Raw genomic sequence first — 16321 nt, 5'->3', positions numbered from 1 at the left:
AAGAGAGAATAGTCTAAGAGTTTTTGAGGATGTAAATAAATCTGCTTTTTGAAAAGGGGAAGGTCGTAATTGTTTGGAAAGACATGAAAAGGTAAATAGTTCCAGTTTGGCAGTAGTGGGGAAGAAACAAACATCATGGTGGCCCATTCTTGAGATGCCAATGGCCACACAATAATCATGTGATGTGTAGTGGCTTGTCGAGTATTCCATGGTCTCGCTAATGGCGGAGGTACACAAGCAGCAAGTTCTCGGGAAGAGAAACTGAAGTAATATCTGTAGTAAAGAGAAAGAGAGCCAACTTGTGGTGCAATTCGAGCGGGTTGAGATTTGAGGTCAGATTGGGAGAGTTGATAAGTCTGATCACTTTGGATTCAATAATGTCCAGTCAGTATGTGGAGCTAGAGTCGCTAGACCCTCCCCAGATGTGAGAGCAGTGCTCTATACAAGGACGAATCAATCCTTTATATAGTTGAAGCAACTGTTCAGAGGAGAAGAATCTTCGACATCTGAACAGGACTCCCAGTTTATTTGAGGCAGACTTAGCTATTTGCATAATGTGTGGATTCTAGAATAAATTTGATGTTAGGGTAATACCTATTAGGTTCATTGTATCACATGGTGTAATTGTGGAGCTTTCAAAGGAGATTGGAGAGTTGAGAGGAGTTCTAGAGAGAGAGTGATGGGAAGAAATTGAGTTTTAGAAACATTAAACCTAACCTGATTACATTTGCCTCACTGGGAAATCTTGTCCAAATCAGAATTTAAAGAGTTGGCTGTGATTAAAATGAGATGTAGATTGAGTGAGGGAAGATGGAACAGATGGGAAAAACATGGAGGAATGCAACGTTGTCATCAGCATATGAGTGCATTTGGTTATTTGTAGAAGAAAGAAGGTCATTGATAAAAAGAAGGAAGAGTGTTGGAGATGGGACGGGATCCCTGAGGGTCAACTCTGTTGATAGGGAAGGAGGGAGATGTTGAACCATCAACCATTACGTAGATAGAGCGGTCAGAGAGAAAGCTCAATTTGAGAGAGCAGAGTGAAGGAGGAAAGCCGAAAGAGGGAAGCTTGGATATCAGACCTCGATGCCAAACTCTGTCAAAGGCTTTTGAGATATCGAGGCCTACAACAAAGGATTCCCCAAAGTCTCTCAGAGAAGAGGCCCAGACATTCGTAATGTAAGAAAGGATATCACTGGTAGATCTTGCCTTGTGAAAGCCATATTGATGGTCAGATAGAAGACTGTGGGATTCAAGATGTTTGAGGAAATGGTTATTGAGAAGACATTCAAAGACTTTGAAAATAGTACAAGTCCGAGCAATAGAACGGTAATTGGAAGGGTTTGAACGATCACCCTTCTTTAAAATAGGTTGTACGAAAGCATGTTTCCAGGAAAGAGGAAAAATTTGGGTTTTTTAACAAAGGAGCAAGTACGAGAGCAAGTTCTGAAGCACACTCCTTCGTGGCACGAGGAGGAGTGCCATCTTGTCTGTATGCCTTGCTTGTGTCCAGAGAGAGGAGTACTTTTTTGACTGCATGAAAATATATTATAGGGAGGGGAATATGATTGGCAAGGGGTGTATCATGGTGAGATGGAATGTTAGTCATCCAGAGTGGAATTGGAGGAGAAAAGAGAACCAAAAAGAGTTGCTTTATCAATCGGAGAGACAGCAATAGTATCATCGGAACAGAAAAGCTCAGAGCAACACAAGTTGTTCGTGATACTTTTCGCTAAGGACCAGAAAGATCTATTGGTGGAAGAAGATGAGAGGTTGTCACTTTTCTTTTGGATAAAGGAATGTTTTGCCTTTGAATGCTTTGAGTACATAGCAATGATGACAAATTTGACTTCACTGTTGCAATACTTATGCTTACCTAAGATGGAGGGCGTGGGAGGGGGGGAGGGGTGCTGAATATAAAAAGGGCTATTGTATACAATGGTAAAATATATATGCACAGAAATACGAAGAAATAAAAGCTGGCCTTCTGTACTCGTGCCTCATATTCATCTTTTGATCTCAAATCCAAATTTCTTGAGTATATAGCAATAATAACAAATTTCGCTTTACTGTTCCAATACTTATGGAGGGTACTGTATGTGCTCATGATTTGTGTGATAGCTCTTCCTTGAGCCGTGGACAATTAAAAAACCCCAAAAAACAGCCTCATATTGCTGTCGGAATAAAACTAAGTAATAAATCGAGCTTTTTGTTGTAAGATTTCTCTACGATCAGATAACTCATATAATAGTTAGCATACCCACATTTGATTTTTCTAGTCTAGATTTGATTCCCGACTCAACTATAAACTGGCATCCTCGTGCTTTGTGGGCGTGGCATTTGATCAGCGAGTGCGTCGTCCTTCAGAGTGACATTAAGCTGGGTTTCCCCGTCTGCTAGCATTTGCTGGTGGACATTAAAGATCCCTGGCGACTCTCTAAAACAGTAGGCCATTACATGCTGGGAGTCCTGCCAGCCAACTTCCACATTCATACTCTAATGTTCAGGGGCGTTGCATCAGCAGCACAGCAGTGTCTCGGTAATGATGCAACCAGAAGGCCGCATTTGTAATTGAATCCTAGTCCAATATGCATTCGCTGGAATGTAATCTTCAAGACGATGCTTATGAATACAGTTTGATTTCTGCTGTGAGTTGCACCACAGTTTTATTATCAAAGGAGGAACCGGAGGCATAAACACTCGAGTTTTGTATAAACACGTGGATAATTGCATTTTGCAACAACCTTCATCTATGACATGTAGATCGAGCAACGACAAATAGGTAGAGCAATGGATGGAATCAACAGAGCATTGATTGTCAGAGCAAAATATTATCTTTGCTTCTGATGAAAGGTTACGGCCCATTGGATAGCATACCTAAATCAAGGCTTTTTAAAATATATTCTATCTGGTTTAAGTAATTTGAAGCTGACCGTGCACCTACAGTGTTCATGCCTCATGTGAGAAAGCAGATAGTGGTATTCAAAGTTTTTCCTCACTTTGAAAAGTAGCTGTGCATTGGTGACAAAGTAAGTACTTGCTTTCACCTTGTAGGTGAGGAAGTGAGGTGACCTAACGAAGGATCACCGCAAGTCTTTTTTTTTTTTTTTTTTTTTTAACCAAGAGCAATCAGAATTTGCAGACCCTCACCTGGATGTTTTTAGTGGTTTTTAAGGCTGTTGTGTTAAAACAAATATGGCGGCCGAACCACGTGACCGATGACATCATAATTGTCATTAAAAATTATACAGGTGGAGGTCCACATATTGTGAAAAATTCCTGTCAATCGGACCAACGGTTGCAGAGAAAATCATATTTATTCTGTGCGGACAGACAGACAGACAAACAAATGGATTCAAATGCAATACCCTCTTCTCTGGCGAGGGTAACTATAGCAAAAATGTCAATCGGTTATCTTTACCCAGAATTTATACACGTACAATGTAAAATTAATACTCTACGCTTGTTTTAAAATACACATCATATTGTGATGGCACACGACCTCTAACAACCAACAAACCACCAGGCAGGTTGGGGATGATAGGTCACCACATACGTAACTTGAGTGCAGGTCGGTGGTATAAGAACTATGCGGCCACTGGCGATCCTGCCGAGAGTGATTAGCCGAGCTTTCTAGCTGGTCGATCATGAATTGATGTGGATTATGCTGAGAGAAATGAGGATGTCAGAGCACCTGATAGGGTCTGATAAGAAGCCTGTATACTAAACAAGAAGCTACAGTAAGAACAGAGTGTGGAGAGACATAATTGTTTTGAATTGGAAAAGAGGTCAGACAGGGGTTCATTCTCTCCCCTTACTTGTTCAATCAGTATCGTGAGCACATCATGAGGAAATCTAACTTGGATGACATAAAGGGTGGAGTGAGGATGGGAGGAAGATTTATTAACAATCTAAGGCATGCTGAGGATACCACTTTGTTGGCAGAAGGTAAAGAGAACTTTATGAAACTGCTGCAGACAGTGAAGAAGGAAAGTGAAAAAGCTGGTCTTTATTTAAACCTAAAAAAGACAAAAATATTGTCAACTGGCAAGATCGATGTGTTCAGATTGGGAGACAATCGTGTGCAAATAGTGAAACGTTTCATCTTCCTGGGCTCTAAAATTGAAGTGAGTGGAGAATGTGATGGAGAAATTAGTAGACGGTTAGCATAGGGGAGATAGGGCTGCAGATTATTGTCAAAAAGTGCCTTAAAAATGGCGGAACTGGCAACTAGCTTCCTACCAGCTACTTTTGGTATTTTTTTTTTTATAAAGTAGGGGCCTTGACAAGTTCACAAACCAAAAATACCCAGAATACCTCTGGGGGAACATGCTTAAATGACGTCATCAAAATGGCTGCCAAAATTGTAAAGTTTGGCATTGTGTACAGGTGCTGACGTGGCACCTGACCTAACTGTTTATATAGTAGTTTTACTGTCAAGAAAAAAAACATCAGCCTTTTCCTGGGATGAACACTCATTTGTGGAGAACCAGAGAATAAAAAGAAAGGAATGAAACTTACAGCAGCGAATATGAAGCCAGCAGAAGTTCGTGAGAATGTGCTTACAACAATGGTTCTGATTACAAAAATGATTCCCAAATACTTCACCGTGCAGTTAGTATTATTCGCAGAGACATATAAAAATTACAACCAACAACTGAATACCCTAATACCCAATAAATTGATCTTAATGCATCAGCTGCATTTAATTTAGATATTATTTCAATATTATTTAAATATTTAAATTAAATTATTAAATTTATGTAAATGCATTTAAATGCATGCATGCATTTGTAATGCATGCATTTAAATTAATTTATTTTTTAAATATTATTAAATATAATTAATAATGTTATTTTTAAATATTAATATTATTATATAGAATATTTAAATCAGATGCTAGTGTCATTTTATTACAGATCAGGACACAGGGACCCTCAATGTAAAAATAAAATACAAAAACTTAATAAAAATGGAGGCCATTTTGATGACGTCACTTGAACATGTTCCCCAATCTCCACGCATGGCTGGCGGACTTCCTCTCTAGTCGTAGTCAACGTGTGGCCCTGAATGGGTTTCTCTCATCTCCTCTTCCTGTTCAGGCTGGAGTTCCCCAAGGCAGTGTTCTGGGCCCTGTGCTTTTTCTGGTCTTCATCAATGATCTCTCCGACTCTCTTGAAAATCCTCTCTATCTCTTTGCTGATGACTCTACTCTCTGTCGCTCCATTCCTCATCCCTCAGATCGGCAGTCTGCAGCCTCCTCACTCTCTGCAGACCTGGACAAAATAACAGACTGGGCAAACAAGTGGAACATGTCTTTCAATCCTGACAAATCTCACACTCTTACGATGTCTCTCCGAAAAGACCGACTGGACAACCCTCCCATCCACTTTCTGAATAATCCTCCAAGAAGTTCTGTCACTCAAGCTTTTGGGTCTCACTATCTGCCATGATCTTTCCTGGGAAAACCACATTTCAAATCTGGCCTCCAAAGCCAGTTGCCGACTGGGCATCCTCCGTCGTGCGAAGTCCTTCCTTGGCACACCTGAGCTCCTCACCACGTACAAGGCTTTCATCCGCAGCTCAATGGAATACTGCTCTCCCCTCTGGGCTGGTGCTCCTGCCTCACACCTAGCTCGTCTTCACGCTGTTGAAAGCAAAGCATTCAGAATCATTGGAATCTCCCGCGATGAAGCTAACTCCAAGGGCCTCTCACTCACTCACCGCAGGCAGGTTGGTGGTCTTTCCATCTTCTACCGACTCCTCCCTGGCCTTGCCCCCCCAGCTCTCTCTGGGCTCTGTCCCGCAAATATTCCTACAGGTCGCACAAGATCTGCCTGCAACCCTCTTATGGTTAAACTGCCAAAATCAAGACTCTCTGCTCACCTTCACTCCTTCATTCCTCTTTTCTCCCGCCTCTGGAACAAACTCCCTCACTCTCTTCAATCCCACTCCACCCTCCAGGTCTTTAAAACAGCTGTTCACCACCATCTCTTATCTTCCCCCATTCAAAACCTTGATCTTTTCTATCCCCGATAATTTCACCCCAATTCCACTTTTTGAAATACCAACTTCTGTCCTGGAAGTCCTTGGTGTCTTTGTGTTTTATACTTCTCCCACCCCCCCCCCCTTCCCACGCCTCCTCCCCCCAAGCCCTCTCCCTTCCACACATCTCCCTGCTCTTAAATGTTGTGTGCTCTCAAGTGTTTGCGTGCTTCCCATTCTCTTGTCTTCCGCTCCCTCTTTTTTATATTTTGTTTGTCTGGTTGATTTGTTTGTGAAGTAAATGTCAGCTCTTTCACGAGCCTCAATTCAGTATACACAAAAAAAAAGGAAAAAAAAGGGGGGATTCTGGGTATTTTTGGTGTGTGAAGTAGTCAGGGCCCATACCTCATTAAAAAATATATCAAAATTAGCTGGTAGGAAGCTAGTTGCCACTTCACCCTCATTTTCATGCTCAATCTGCAGCCCTAAGAAAAGTGATGTCAGGATTGACAAAGATGTGACAATACGAACCAAGAGGAGGCCGGTGAATGCTCTGGTATTTCCAGTTTTGGTATTTCCAGGTTGGTGGTCCAGGTTTTGGTATATCTGGTATTTCCAGCATGGATATGAGTCATGGACAGTGAAAAATAAATAAAGGAAGAAGATTCACAGTTTTGAAATGCAGTGTTGGTGACGAATGTTAAAAGTTCCATGGACTGCAAGAAGAACAAACAAATCAGTGCTTCACGAAATTAGACCATCATGTACATTAGAAGCAGAAACTGATTCTAAAACAGAACCTGTAATACTTGGGACATGCATGCAAAAAACGAAAGTCTGGAGAAATTAATCATGCTGGGTATTGTTGAGGGAAGAAGCAGACCTTGTATGCGCTGTATGGCTGGGATAAAGGCTGCAACAATCTGTCTCTGCCAAAGCTTCGGGAAACATTACAGGATAGGGATGTTTGGAGAAATCTGACCGTGAATGTCACCTGAAGTCGGACATGACTTGACGGAACTACAATCACGCGAAAAAGGAAGTACACCCCATGTAAAGTTTTGACCTTTTCAACATATTTCAACATACAGCTATTTGATCTCAACAATATTGACAGATAAAGGTGATATAATATAACAAATATCATGAAACATTTACATTTTGTAGTCCATTGTATAATTTAAATAAACATCAATGCAAATTTCGCATGTGGAAAAAGTAAGCACACCCTTGGCTCTCATAGGTGGTATTGCCCCCTTTGGCAGAAACAACCTCAAGTAGGTGTTTCTAATAACTGTCGACCAGTCTCTGACATCGACTGGGAAATTTTTTTGCCCACTCCTCCATGCAGAATTCTTTCAGCTTTGCGATGTTTGAGGGGTTTCTTGCATGCACAGCTCGTTTCAAATCCCCCCACAACATCTCGATGGGATTTAGATCCTGGCTTTGACTTGGCCATTCCAGAATCATCCATTTCTTTCTTTTCAGCCATTCCTTGGTGGATTTACTGGTATGTTTAGGGTCATTGTCATGTTGCAAGGTCCACCTTCGGTTGAGCTTCAGCTTTCCGACAGATGGCCTCACATTATCCTCAAGCACCTTCTGGTACAATGAAGAATTAATAGTGGATTCTATGATGGTGAGCTTCCCAGGCCCTGATGCAGCAAAGCTGCCCCAAACCATAATATTTCCACCACCATGCTTTACAGTTGGTATCAGGTTCTTGTGGTCAAATGCTGTCTTTTGTTTTCGCCAAACATGTCTTCTGGTACTGTGGCCAAATAGCTCTACCTTTGACTCATCTGTCCAAAGCACATTGTTCCAGAAGTGCTGGACTTTGCCTAGGTGTTCATTGGCAAACTTTTGTCTTGCCCTGATGTTCTTTCTGGACAGCAAAGGTTTCCTCCTGGCACAGCTCCCATGCAGATCAAATTTGTGCAGCCTTTTTCTAATGGTAGACTCGTGCACTTTGACAACGGTGGCAAGAGCTACCTGTAGGTCCCGTGATGACATTCTGGGGTTCTTAGAGACTTCTTTCAACATCTTGCGATCTGCTCTCGGGCTGAACTTGCTGGAGCGGCCTGGCCTGAACCAGTTGGCAGTTGTTTGGAATCTTCTCCACTTGTAGATGATCTTCCGGACAGTCGAATGATTGATTTCAAATTTTTTGGAGATCTTTTTAAATCCCTTTCCAGACTCGTAGGCATCTATAACCTTCTTTCTGAAGGCCTAAGAGAGCTCTTTTGATCTAGGCATGGTGACGCCACACACTTCAACAACAAAGAGCAAACCAAACTAAATGTCTGACGTTTAAATAAGACAGGTTCCTCCAAGATCCTCTCTAATGATGTTCTTATCATTTGCACCTGAGCTGGTGCACCTGATTCTAATTTTAGGTATTTGAAGTAGTGATAAATGTAGGGGTATATTTGCTTTTTCCACATGTGAAATTTGCATTTATGTTTATTTAAATTATACAATGGACTACAAAATGTAAATGAATGAATGAATGAATGAATGATCGTTTTAAGGCCATTTACCCCGCTGGAGCGGGGTTTAGCCTTGCGGGCCCCATGACGATCATAGTTCCCTGTTTGAGGCAATGTTTTTATGGCCGGATGCCCTTCCTGACGCCAATGATATGGACTGATATGGTCCAATGATAAGGACCAAAAACATTGGACTACAAAATGTAAATGTTTCATGATATTTGTTATATTATATCACCTTTATCTATCAATATTCTTGAAATGAAGATCAAATAGCTGTATGTTGAAATATGTTGAAAAAGTCAAAACTTTACATGGGGTGTACTTACTTTTTCACGTAACTGTAGATAAGTAGATAACTAGATAAATAATATTTTGCAGCTGGGCTGTACAGTAATAGTTTCTTTGGATTCTTTCAACCAAAAATTTATAAAATACATTGTTTATATTTTCCGCCAATGTACTTTGACACTCGCCTTCAGTTTCGACTGACATTCCATTGCAATAGTGTTTTTAGTTTTTAGTACATGATATCATTGCATGATAAATATGTGTAGACCTACCTTAAAATTCGGTTTCAATATTGACATCCCAACTTTCATTTTTTTTTTTTACAGCTTTGTCTGGTGAAAAAGCTGCCATTAAACCCACTCGTCTGGCTCGTTTCTTCTTCCTGCCATGTGCTACTCAGAGTAAGCGTCAGCAAAACAAAAACTTATCAGCAGAGAACCAAGTTGTGCTGCAGATATCAACAAAAATGGGCCTACTTTGAAGTTCATTTAATGATTTTTCCAAAGAAAGAAAATCTTGTTTTCCTTTTTTAAATTTTATTTTGTTGTTCAGGTTCTCTGTTCATTAGGTGCAGGAAAACCGCTGGCCACCACCTTCTATGGAGAATATTGGGCATTACCAAAGCACTTGTTACCAGAGTGCATTTTCTGGAACACATAGCTCGCTAATCGATGCTAATTACTCATTTTGGGTGCGCTCCATTAATAGCTTCTGTGCAATGAGGACGTTTTCCTGCCCTGTGTTTCAGTTTGCCATTAATGAAGAGCTTTACCCAACATTAACAGCTTCCCTACTGTTATTTACTCTTCATGACCCAGAGAATCCATGCACAATGTGTAGTTTTGCTTTCGATATGTTTGGGAGCACCAGCCAAAGGTGCTGCTCAGAAGTGAGTTGATGGTTTTGCTGCATCTCACGTATTGTGAAACATTATTCTTTCATTCTGTTATATTTAGAATAGTGCAGCACAACTTCTCATACATTGTGCTTCTGTATGAACAACGTAGCTAACTAAATCATTGTAGCTAAATAATTGTACGGCATTCCACTATGAGCAATTTGCTGTTTCCAATTAGCAACAATACATTCTTTCTATTGGTCGGTGCCTTGCTTGCCATGAAATAAACTTGCTTTGATTAGTAGTAGGCCGTGCCATGGCAAATTGGATATGTCAAGCCAATGGGAATCGAAAGGTGCTCAGAGGAAAGGTAAAATCGGAAATGTGACCATCGGGATACAGTTTTTTTTTTTTTTTTTTTTTTTAATTAACTTTGTCTAATGATTGTGTGCACACAGAAGGTAGATAAGTAACAGCAGTAAATACGACTACCCCCACCCAGTACACTGGTCTTTTTAAAAGTGGACTTTGCGCAAAGGTTGGCATAATAGCCAAGAGGTACGCACATTCGCCTTGTGAAGAATCTCGACCTAGCTATAAACTGTCATCCTGGTGTTTCACAGGCAGGGCAATTGATCACTGTGTGTGCCGTCCCTAGCTCCTAGACATTCAACTGTGTGTCCCGTCTGCCTGCATTAGTTTGTGGACGTCAAATATCCCTCGGTGTCCTTCGCGAAGAGTAGGTGAGCTATCCCAGGCACCTTGAAAAATTCCCAAATTCCTGCTGTGACTTCCTGTGTTGAAATGACGACCCGTCTGGGATTGCATCCCGAGCCAAAGGACCGCTTTGGCAGAACAAACGCTCTGTATAGACTATAGAGCATGGCACATGATGATTTTGCACAACAGCTTTTAAAAGAGGAATGAGTGTTTGATTCATTCACTGATCCATCATGATCGATATAAATCAGAAGTGTTTACAATGGCGTTGAATGTGTATGCATTAAACTCTCTTTGCTGTAAGTTGTTTGAAAAGCAGGCTGACAGAATAATATTTTACAATATCGTGGTAATTTTCACGTGATTTATTACCCATAGCAGCACACAATAGTCTCAATGGCTTTTGAATTTGTCGTCCCCTTCCCATGTTGTAAGCCTGGCACGGGATGTGCGCAGAAAGAACCATGTGGTACTTCCACCTGAGGGGAGGTACTGGGGAGGAGTGGATTAAAAAAAATTTAGAACATGGAAAAATAATAGTTCAATGTTGGAGGAATATTATGGCATTATGCACGTATTGCATGTAGGACCCTGATCGACTTGCATGTAGGAAGTGACATCAATGATTTCAAAGCATTCTGGGATGGTGGGAAAAAGTCACGTGTGCAGGGGTGCAGCGGTGTATCATTTAAGGAAATTATGAAATTACTATAGTACAGGAACTTGTTGTGCAATGAAGGAGATGAGCAATGCACAGACAACATGGTATGCTGTCTCGTGTTGTGACTGCACGATAAAGATCACCCTTGATCAACCAACGTGACCACTATGATCAAGTAGGGATGGTTGAGGAAGTTATAAATTAACTCACGCACAGTTCAGACTTGTCACCTTGTGATTTGGGTTTCTTTATACCACTCGAGTAAGCTCTGGGTGGCATCATTTACAAATGTGGAGATGTCAATGCACATCCTGAAATGGCTGTGTATCCATCCCAATAATTTCTGTGCAGCTGGAATCAAAGTGCTATCACATAGATCCGCCAAAAATGTCTGGCAGGTTGGCGCAGAATTGAGCATTTACCTTTGAGCAGTGTCCCCTGAATTTTATTCCCGACCCGACTATGAACTGTCACATTGATGCCTTGAGGCAGGGGGTTGTGGGCATCACAAAGTGCACCGTCGCTCGGATTGACATCGAGCCAGGTGTTCCATATACTAGTATTACCTGGTGGATGTTAAATATCCCATGATGTATCTTGCAAAGAGTTGTTGAGTTATCGCCGGCACTTTGAACAGATGACAAATTCCTGCCATAAACACCTTCGGTTTAATGTCAGACCAAGCCACCCAATTCGTGAAAGACTTAGACCAAAATTTATCTTTGGTTGACCACACAATACAATAAGGTCAATACAAGCCAATAAGGTCAACCATTAAAGTAGCAGTAGTAGTAGATTTTTTTTTTTTTGGTTCAATATTTTGTGGATGAGGTGAATTGTTTCTCATCAGGTGTACATAACAGAACTTTGGAAGAGCTTCAGGCAGACGTTAGAACCCAAAGATCCCAACATGGCAGATACCGTGAGCAAGTCTTCAGAGCACCTTTGTGCTGAGGACTCACAAGAAACCGAACCAGCTCACAGGGGGATATCTTCTGATTGTAAGTAATAATTGATTGTTCTGTCTATGTTTGTTTGGAAGCGTCTTCCTTTGTTGTTGTTTTTTCCAAAGCTTAGTGTACAATGTTATTTGTGTGTTTGATATACATGTGTGCAGTTGTGTTATTGTGCAAGTATATCATGTTGTGACTTTAATGTGAAGGTGCTTGAGCTTGAAGATGGTTTGCCTTAAAAAATTATTTATACGTGTGTGTGTGTGTGTGTGTGTGTGTGTGTGTGTGTGTGTGTGTGTGTGTGTGTGTGTGTGTGTGTGTGTGTGTGTGTGTGTGTGTGTGTGTGTGTGTGTGTGTGTGTGTGTGTGTGTTTCATTTTAAAGCAAAAACTATAGCATTACGTGGAATTTGTTTCGAAAGACATTAACTAGACCTATTGGCCGATGTACAGTCACATGAAAAGGTAAGTACACCCCATGTAAAGTTTTGACTTTTTCAACATATTTGAACATACAGCTGTTTGATCTTCATTTCAACAATATTTATAGATAAAGGTGATATAATATAACAAATATCATGAAACATTTACATTTTGTAGTCCATTGTATAATTTAAATAAACATAAATGCAAATTTCACATGTGGAAAAAGTAAGTACACCCTTGGCTCTAATAGGTGGTATTGCCCCCTTTGGCAGAAACAACCTCAACTAGGTGTTTCTTATAACTGTCTACCAGTCTCTGACATCGACTGGGAGAAATTTTTGCCCACTCCTCCATGCAGAATTCTTTCAGCTGTGTGATGTTTGAGGGGTTTCTTGCATGCACAGCTCGTTTCAAATCCCCCCCACAACATCTCAATGGGATTTAGATCCGGGCTTTGACTTGGCCATTCCAGAACCCTCCATTTATTTCTTTTCAGCCATTCCTTGGTGGATTTACTGGTATGTTTAGGGTCATTGTCATGTTGCAAGGCCCACCTTTGGTTGAGCTTCAACTTTCTGACAGATGGCCTCATTATCCTCAAGCACCCACTGGTACAATTAAGAATTCATAGTGGATTATATGATGGTGAGCTGCCCAGGCCCTGATGCAGCAAAGCTGCCCCAAACCATAATATTTTCACCACCATGCTTCACAGTTGGTCTCAGATTCTTGTGGTCAAATGCTGTCTTTGGTTTTCGCCAAACATGTCTTCTGGTACTGTAGCCAAATAGCTCTCCCTTTGACTCATCTGTCCAGAGCACATTGTTCCAGAAGTGCTGGTCTTTGCCTTGGTGTTCATTGGCAAACTTTAGTCTTGCCCTGATGTTCTTTCTGGACAGCAAAGGTTTCCTCCTGGCACACCTCCCATGTACATCAAATTTGTGCAGCCTCTTTCTAATGGTAGACTCGTGCACTTTGACATCAACAGTGGCGAGAGCTACCTGTAGGTCCCGTGATGACATTCTGCGGGTTCTTAGAGACTTCTTTCAGCATCTTGCGGTCAGCTCTCGGGCTGAACTTGCTGGGGTGGCCTGCCCTGAACAAGTTGGGAGTTGTTTGGAATCTTCTCCACTTGTCGATGATCTTCCGGACAGTCGAATGATTGATTTTAAATTGTTTGGAGATCTTTTTAAATCCCTTCCCAGACTCGTAGGCATCTATAACCTTCTTTCTGAAGGCCTCAGAGAGCTATTTTGATCTAGGCATGGTGACGCCGCACACTTCAACAACAAAGAGCAAACCAAACTAAATGTCTGAGGTTTAAATAAGACAGGTTCCTCCAAGATCCTCTCTAACGATGTTCTAATCATTTGCACCTGAGCTGGTGCACCTGATTCTAATTTTAGGTATTTGAAGTAGTGATAAATGTAAGGGTGTACTTACTTTTTCCACATGCGAAATTTTTATTTATGTTTATTTAAATTATACAATGGACTACAAAATGTAAATGTTTCATGATATTTGTTATATTATATCACCTTTATCTATCAGTATTGTTGAAATGAAGATCAAATTGCTGTATGTTGAAATATGTTGAAAAAGTCAAAACTTTACATGGGGTGTACTTACTTTTTCACGTGACTGTATCTATATTATAATAGGCGTAGGTGATCTGTCTGTCCGGGGGTGTGGCTTAGTCCGTTTGCAGAGTAGCTCCACCCATAGCTCCACCCATTCTTGGAGAGGCTTCATGTAAACAAATATCCACCATTTTATTAACTCGAATAGCTTTGAGGCCTGTATAGTTAGTCCCGTGCTGTCTTTCTCTCTCACACAGGTTTATTTCAACTCAAATTCGATATATCCTTTCATTTTTAACAGTCGCTAACATAGTTTTAGACTCGGTTGAAAAAAACGGGAAGAAAATCCGATGAAGGTTTCCGTTTATAGAACGAAATGAATTCTCAAAGGCCTGTAAAATACAGCCCATTCATTGAGTCACCCTCACGATTTTATCGAATTCACCATCTGATTTAATTTTTATCGATCGTTTTAGACTCGGTGTCAGAAATAATTGAGAACATTCACGCACACACGGGAAAATGCAGAGATATTTTTTTTAAATTCGCGCCATGATGATACACGAAAATACACCACCTAAAATAACAGTCGGGGAAAATGTCGACATATATTAAAAATTCGCTTTTTCTTTTCCGTTAAGATATATTACTTTTCCGTTTGATGACAGTCGTCACAAAAACGTCAACAATGATGCCGACACATATTTCTTCGTTCTGATTTCATTCAACATTATTATCCGGAAGTAAAGGTTCACGTGTTCATTTCACGTGTGAAAAAACAAACTCCATTTCACGTGTGCATGGACGTGTAATTCACATTTGTAAAATATATAAATTAACAGACGGGAAATTGCTGAGAGATATTTCTTCGTTTTTATTTTATTAGTTACGAGCAGAAGTACCCGGCGTTGCCGGGCGGAGGAGGGAGGAGGGAGGACGGAGGACGGAGGAGGGAGGAGGGAGGAGGGAGGACGGAGGAGGGAGGACGGAGGACGGAGGAGGGAGGACGGAGGAGGGAGGACGGAGGAGGGAGGACGGAGGACGGAGGAGGGAGGACGGAGGAGGGAGGACGGAGGACGGAGGACGGAGGACGGAGGACGGAGGACGGAGGACGGAGGACGGAGGACGGAGGACGGAGGGGCACGTTCACTTTAAACATGTATATACATGTGCCATGGGACGTGTGTGTGTGTGTGTGTGTGTGTGTGTGTGTGTGTGTGTGTGTGTGTGTGTGTGTGTGTGTGTGTGTGTGTGTGTTTGTGTGTGTGTGTGTGTTTGTATGTGTGTGTGTGTTTGTATGTATGTGTGTGCATGTGTTTGTATATATATGTGTGTGTGTGTGTGTGTGTTTGTCTATATATATATATATATATATATATATATCTATATAATTATAAAATTGAAATCTTGCGTGTTTGTATGTAACATTCAATCGGTCCGGGGGCGTGGCTTACCCCTTTGAGAGAGAGTAGTAATATCCACCATTTTATTAACTCGCATAGCTTTGAGGCCTGTTTTGTAGGCCCGTGGTGTCTTGCTCTCTCTCTGTTTTATTTCAAATCAAATTCGATATATCATTTCATTTTTCACAGTCGCTAACATAGTTTTAGACTCGGTTGAAAAAAAACGGGAAGAAAATCCGATGAAAGTTTCCGTTTATAGAACGAAATGAATTCTGAAAGGCTTGTATCTTCAAGGCCATTGAGTCTGTTTCACGCCTTTATCTTCAATCTAAGTCGCCATCTGATTTCATTTTTATCGATGGTTTTAGACTCGGTAAAAGAAATAATTGAGAACATTCACGCACACACGGGAAATTGCAGAGATATATTTTAAAAATCGCGCCACGTTGATATACGAAAATACACCGCCTAAAATAACAGGCATACAGTATATATCTTCGTTATTTCATTCAACATTATTACCCGGAAGTAAAATATGTTTCAGGAAATTACCGAGAGATATTTCTTCGATTTTTTTATATTATTTATATGCGCATACACTTTAAATAGGTTTATTTGAAATCTTTAATTTTCACAATGTAATTTATTTGACATTTGATGATCGGCAAAAATATGTTTCAGGAAATTACCGAGAGATATTTCTTCGATTTTTTAAATTATTACCGCTTCCATCTGATTTCATTTTTATCGATGGTTTTAGACTCGGTAAAATAAATAATTGAGAACATTCACGCACACACGGGAAATTGCAGAGATATATTTTAAAAATCGCGCCACGTTGATATACGAAAATACACCGCCTAAAATAACAGGCATACAGTATATATCTTCGTTATTTCATTCAACATTATTACCCGGAAGTAAAATATGTTTCAGGAAATTACCGAGAGATATTTCTTCGATTTTTTATTATTATT

At 40.6% G+C, this 16321-nt stretch overlaps 1 protein-coding gene across 4 annotated transcripts in view; it reads left to right on the top strand.

The window, feature by feature from the left end:
• The window catches only part of SMUG1 (single-strand-selective monofunctional uracil-DNA glycosylase 1), a 239714-nt gene that overhangs the window by 188635 nt on the left and 34758 nt on the right, over positions 1-16321 (top strand). For 2 of the 4 annotated variants that reach the window (XM_068122690.2, XM_068122691.2), the window contains exons 2-3: positions 9092-9166; positions 11835-11985. The exons of 1 other annotated variant lie outside the window; for it this stretch is intronic. In XM_068122690.2, coding sequence (XP_067978791.1) covers positions 11895-11985 — 91 coding nt within the window. In that variant the 5' untranslated portion in view covers positions 9092-9166; positions 11835-11894. The remainder of the gene's footprint in view (positions 1-9091; positions 9167-11834; positions 11986-16321) is intronic. One more of the 4 variants, XM_078781980.1, reaches the window with a different exon arrangement.

Source organism: Myxine glutinosa, chromosome 7, assembly GCF_964187855.1.
Source record: "Myxine glutinosa chromosome 7, kmMyxGlut1.1, whole genome shotgun sequence".
Lineage (NCBI taxonomy): Eukaryota > Metazoa > Chordata > Myxini > Myxiniformes > Myxinidae > Myxine > Myxine glutinosa.
This window is presented reverse-complemented; position numbering and strand designations above follow the sequence as displayed.